Consider the following 6090-nt stretch of genomic DNA (forward strand, 5'->3'; position numbering starts at 1 on the left):
AGAGGCCAAAGAAGGCATTCGGCCACGTATACAGAGACTATTACAATTGGGCATTTTAATACCTTGCCAGTCGCCCTGGAATACTCCTCTATTACCCGTAAAAAAACCCGGCACAGGAGATTACCGGCCGGTACAAGATTTACGAGAGGTTAACTGGAGGACAGAGGACATACATCCCACGGTGCCGAATCCCTACAACTTGCTCAGCACCTTACCCCCAAGCCATGTCTGGTATATGGTGTTAGATGTAAAAGATGCATTCTTCTGCCTGAGGTTAAGCTCTCAAAGCCAGCCTATTTTTGCTTTTGAATGGAAAGATCCTGAGACGGGATTCTCAGGACAACTCACTTGGACAAGGCTGCCGCAGGGATTCAAAAACTCCCCTACTTTGTTCGATGAGGCCTTGCATCGGGATTTGGCAGATTTCCGAGTTGGCCATCCGGACCTCGTCCTTCTGCAGTACGTGGATGATTTGCTCCTGGCGGCTAGGACAGAACAGGATTGTGTAAAAGGTACGGGGGCCCTGCTTGAGAGACTGGGAGAACTGGGGTATAGAGCCTCCGCCAAAAAGGCCCAAGTAGGCCAGAGAGAAGTGACCTATCTGGGATATCTCCTGGAAGGAGGCCAGAGGTGGCTGACGGAGAGCCGCAAAAAGGCTGTAGCCCTGATCCCAGCACCCACTAATGCCAAAGGACTACGAGAGTTCCTCGGCAGTGCTGGGTTCTGCCGCCTCCGGATACCCGGGTTTGCGGAGATGGCGGCTCCCCTATATCCTCTCACGAAATCCAACACCCCCTACCACTGGGGAAAGGAGCAGCAATTGGCTTTTGACAAAATAAAAAGGGCCTTATTGACCGCCCCTGCCCTGAGCCTCCCAGATGTAACCAAGCCTTTTACGCTATATGTTGATGAACATAATGGAATAGCCAAAGGGGTCCTAACTCAAAAACTGGGACCCTGGAAAAGGCCCGTGGCATACTTTTCAAAAAAATTAGACAGCGTGGCTGCAGGATGGCCCCCATGTCTCCGGATAATAGCGGCTATGGCAGTCCTGGTAAAAGACTCAGACAAGTTGACTTTTGGCCAACCCCTCACTGTGGTGGCCCCCCACGCCGTAGAGACAGTCATCCGCCAGCCCCCTGATCGATGGCTCTCAAACGCCCGGGTCACCCATTATCAGGCCATGTTACTGAATTCTGAGCGGATACAGTTTGGAACGGCTACATCTCTAAACCCGGCCACCTTGCTTCCAGAAACCGAGTCCCCCTCCCTAGTAATGCATGATTGCCACCAGATCCTAGCTGAAGTCCATGGCACCAGAGGGGACTTGACGGACCAGCCTTTGCCAGATGCTGAAGCAACCTGGTACACCGATGGGAGTAGCTTTCTACGAAATGGCTGGACAGAAGCTTTCCCCACCAAGCGAGAAACCGCCCAGGTGGTTGTCAAGAAAATCCTGGAGGAAATTTTCTCCCGGTTTGGACTGCCCAAGGTAATAGGGTCGGACAACGGCCCCGCCTTCGTCTCCCAGGTAAGTCAGTTGGTGGCCAGATTACTGGGGATAAATTGGAAATTACATTGTGCATACAGACCCCAGAGCTCAGGTCAGGTAGAAAGAATGAATAGAACAATTAAAGAGACCCTAACTAAATTGACATTGGAGACTGGCACTAGAGACTGGGTCCAACTCCTCCCTATGGTTCTGTTCCGAGTCCGGAACACTCCCGCGCGCCATGGGCTAACTCCTTACGAGATTCTCTATGGAGGTCCCCCACCAGTAACGGACTTACTAGATTCTGCTCTTGACCCTCTTGCTAACACTCCCGGTTTACAGGACAGGCTAAAGGCGCTCCAGATTATCCAGCACCAGATCTGGAAACCCCTTGCGGCTGTCTACCGCCCCGGAGACACAACCGGCCCACACCCGTTCCAGATCCGTGACTCCGTCTACGTCAGGAGACATCAGTCCAGGACGCTTGAGCCCCGCTGGAAGGGCCCATATACTGTCCTACTGACCACCCCAACCGCCTTAAAGGTAGACGGCATTGCTGCTTGGGTCCACGCCTCACACATCAAGCGCGCCCCATCAACGAGCACCGCTGACGCCAGCCAGGACGGACCGGACGAGCCACTCCAATGGAAGCTCCACCGCACCCAAAACCCGCTCAAGATAAGACTTTCAAAAATTGTTCAATGACAGTTGTAATATTCCTACCTCTCCTAGCGCTCTTCACCTCCGCCAGAGGTGACCCTCATGCCCTCAAAAGGTTAACCTGGCAGGTACTAACGTCTGGGGGTGACGAGGTCTGGTCTATAACTAAGACCGCCCCCGTGGGAACCTGGTGGCCTGACCTATATCCTGACCTATGCAAGCTAACCATAGGGGCCCCTAGCCCATGGGACCTAGAGGGATACTTCGACACCTCTAGAGCCCCTAACCAAGAAAGCCCTCCAGGGCGACTGGGATTAGACCCATGGGGAGGATGTCACACCCGACTCCCAACCACAACTCAGCCTTACAGAAGTTACAGGACAGGGAACCTGCATAGGAACACCCCCCCGGGGCTACCAGAGACTCTGTAACACTACCACCCCGATTTTGGGGACTGATTCTTACCTGGAGCCCCAGCCCGGAACTTGGTGGGCATGCAACAAAGGCCTCCCCCCCTGTGTGTCGGCTAAGGTTCTAAATATCTCAAACGACTTCTGTGTCATGGTGCAGATCATACCCAGGGTGTTCTATCACCCTGCTGAAACTCTAGAAAATCAGTATGATAAACATCCCACCCGTTTTCGGCGCGAACCTGTCTCCCTAACCTTAGCCGTTATGTTGGGACTAGGGGTCGCTGCTGGGGTGGGTCCTGGCGCAGCTGCTCCGATCCAGGGCTCACGACGTTATATGGAACTCCAAACAGCTGTAGCTGAGGATCTACGGACACTAGCGCAGTCCGTTTCTAAGCTAGAACAGTCCCTCCCCTCACTTTCAGAAGTAGCACTTCACAACAGGAGAGGCTTGGATTGACTATTCCTGAAAGAGGGAGGACTGTGTGCGGCCCTGGGAGAGGAATGCGGTTTCTATGCAGACCATTCTGGAGTCATCAGAGACTCCATGGCCAAACTCAGGGAAAGGTTAAATAAAAGACAAAGGGACGGGGAGGCCCAGCAGGGCTGGTTTGAAAGCTGGTTTAATCAGTCTCCCTGGTTGACCACCCTAATCTCTACCATTCTGGGCCTCTAGTTGTCCTGCTCCTGCTGCTAACTTTCGGCCCCTGCGTCCTCTACCGGCTGCTCCAGTTCATCCGAGAAAGATTGTCTATTACCCAAGCTCTGGTATTAACTCAGCAATGTCGGGCCCTCCAAACTGAAAAAATAAATGTTCCCTAAGATTTTAAGGTTAAAATCAGCCCAAACAAGAGGAGGGAATGAAGAAACCTCCCCCTTGTAAGTAGGGCCAGCCCTAATCCAGAGGCAGCCCATCCAGTCTTCTTCCTGAAATTTTAGCAACTAAAAGCATTCTGTTTACAATAAGAAAACCGTTTCCCCCCCCACACCCTGATTGGAATGTCCCTGAATAGGTTCATGTTGACCCTCCCCAAAATCAACCTGGATGCCATGCGACTCCCGCTGTTCTTTTGTCTTTAGGAAGTTTCTTTCCTTTTGCCTTTTAAAAGACACCTGTAATTGCTAATCGGGGCTCTTTTCCTCCTCGGAGGCGGAGAGCCCGTTTGCGCAAACGTTCAATAAACCCTCTTGCTAATTGCATCTGCCTGTCTGGGGTCTGAGTCTCTGGGGCGTCCACCGGGCCACGTTGGCACCCGTGAGCCAGGGTCCAACACTTTAAAATTGCATGTCACGCTATGCAAAATATTCTTATTCCTTTCAGTAAAGGATAAAGATGGCATGTGTAATTTAAAAAATAATTCATGTTTTGATTTTGAATGGATTTTTGTTTTATTTGAATACATTCAGCAATTCTAAATAAGATGCATTTTCACAATTAATTTAGTTCATCTATATACTAAAGTGCATTCAGTAATTCTAAATAAATATAGTCACACATTTTAGTTTATTCTGTATTCTATCAGACACATCTCTTACATTTATGCAGTATAGGAAGTAATATGGGACAGATGGAAGAAAGCTTTCCTTTATTTATTTTCTCTCCATTGGAATTTGTATTTTCTCAACAAAGGATGGATATAATTAATTATAGATTACTTAATAAACAAAATATATTTAGCAAATTAAAGCAATTCATTTTATCTATTGAACATGATATTTTTTCCAAAATTAGATACTTTAAATAATTTTTAAACAGCAAATATAACAGCATTTACTGTTGCACATAGAATCGAGTATAATATTTAATATAATCAAGCGTCAAAAATAGAAATTTCTTTAATTTTGAGTATTGAATGACTATTCAAAATGTGCAAAAAAAGTGCATATTCCTAAAGAAATTAATGAACTTACAACATGCAAATGATTGTAATTTGATATTGGCTTGAAAAAAAGAGGAATATCTTTGCAAGTATTGAATTAACACAATTGAAAAGGTATATTCCATTATATCGAAACATAATCAGTCTGTGTTTAAATAATTCTCTAAATAATATATTTTGATTGTGTTAGATAGCTCATACTAATAGAAAACAGGGTGGGATTTAAAGAAGTAAATGTTGCTTTCTATTATGATTTTCTAAATCAATGGTTTAAAGCTTAAAAATGTGTTGGGTTGGGGATTTCTGGCTGGAAAATGTGATTCTGAAGGCCAAGTTCATGGTATTAAAGCTCTTCTGCTTTAAATGTCAGGGCCATTCGCCTGTATCAAGCACTGGACTGATAAAAGCAGTCAGGGAAATAGAAAACAGGAATGTGATCAAATATGACATATGGAAGAACAGAGCAGGATTCTATGAAAACTCACATCCCTCATTGAAAAGGAATAGCGCTTGAGCTGAATTTCTGAAAATGGGTTGGGTTGTTTTTAAATTTTATTTTTTCCAGTATTATTGAGACATAACTGATATCCATCACTGTATAAGTTTAAGGAGTACAGTTTGATAGATTTACACATATTATGAAATGATTACCACCATAGATTCAGCTACTCTCTATTTGCCTATATGGAGAACTCAAGATTTGCTCTCTTAACTTTCTTACATATCGTACAATAGTATGTAAAGCTTTTTGCTAGGTAATGTAGCATGCAAAATCATCAAGCTGGGCATTTCATCTCTAGACTTATTTATCTTATAACTGGAAGTTTGCATCTTTTGGCCACCTCCTCCAACCACCCTCTCCACCACCACCTCTGGTAACTACAGGTCTGAGCTCTTTTTCTATTATTTCAGTTTTTTTGTTTGTTTCTTTGTTTTTGTTTTTTAGATTTCACCATAAGTGAGATCATATAATATTTGTCTTTCTCTGACTTATTTTACTTACCATAATTTTTTCAAGCCCCATCCCTGTTGTTGCAAATGGTAGGATTTCCTCAGTTTTTTTTTTTTTTTTTTTTAAATTTTTATTTATTTATGATAGTCACAGAGAGAGAGATAGGCAGAGACACAGGCAGAGGGAGAAGCAGGCTCCATGCACCGGGAGCCCGACGTGGGACTCGATCCCGGATCCCCAGGATCACGCCCTGGGCCAAAGGCAGGCGCCAAACCGCTGCGCCACCCAGGGATCCCCGGATTTCCTCAGTTTTAATGGCTGAATAATACACACACACACACACACACTTCATGCATCTATTGACGGTTTCTTACGTTGTTTCCATGTCTTGACTATTGTAAATAATACTGCTATGAACATGGGGGTACAGATATGTTTTCAAACTAATATTTTCATTACCTTCAGAAGTGGAATTGCTGAATTATACAATAGTTCTATTTTTAAGCATTTGAGGATCTTACATCCTGTTTTTTATAGTGGCTTTTGTTTTACATTTACCACTCCCACCAGCAGTGCACAAGAGTTTCCTTTTCTCCATATCCACATTAACATTTGCTATCTCTTTTCTTTTTGATGATAGCCATTCTAACAGGTGTGAAGTGATAGCTCATTGTTATTGTTAAAATGTCAATACTA

The 6090-nt window shown here is 45.2% G+C and overlaps 1 protein-coding gene across 1 annotated transcript; it reads left to right on the top strand.

Moving 5' to 3' along the window:
• Positions 1–370: 370 nt before the first annotated feature.
• On the top strand, positions 371–2469 carry LOC129508389 (uncharacterized protein K02A2.6-like). Its single transcript, XM_055323645.1, has 2 exons — positions 371–512; positions 1254–2469. The coding sequence occupies exon 2, from the start codon at positions 1277–1279 to the stop codon at positions 2195–2197; it is 921 nt and encodes a 306-aa protein (XP_055179620.1). The 5' UTR covers positions 371–512; positions 1254–1276; the 3' UTR covers positions 2198–2469.
• Positions 2470–6090: the final 3621 nt, after the last annotated feature.

This window comes from Nyctereutes procyonoides, unplaced genomic scaffold, assembly GCF_905146905.1.
Source record: "Nyctereutes procyonoides isolate TBG_1078 unplaced genomic scaffold, NYPRO_anot_genome, whole genome shotgun sequence".
Taxonomy (NCBI): Eukaryota; Metazoa; Chordata; class Mammalia; order Carnivora; family Canidae; genus Nyctereutes; species Nyctereutes procyonoides.

Coding starts and splice junctions, on each gene's coding strand:
- LOC129508389 (XM_055323645.1), top strand. CDS start 1,277: ATGCATGATTGCCACCAGATCCTAGCTGAAGTCCATGGCACCAGAGGG.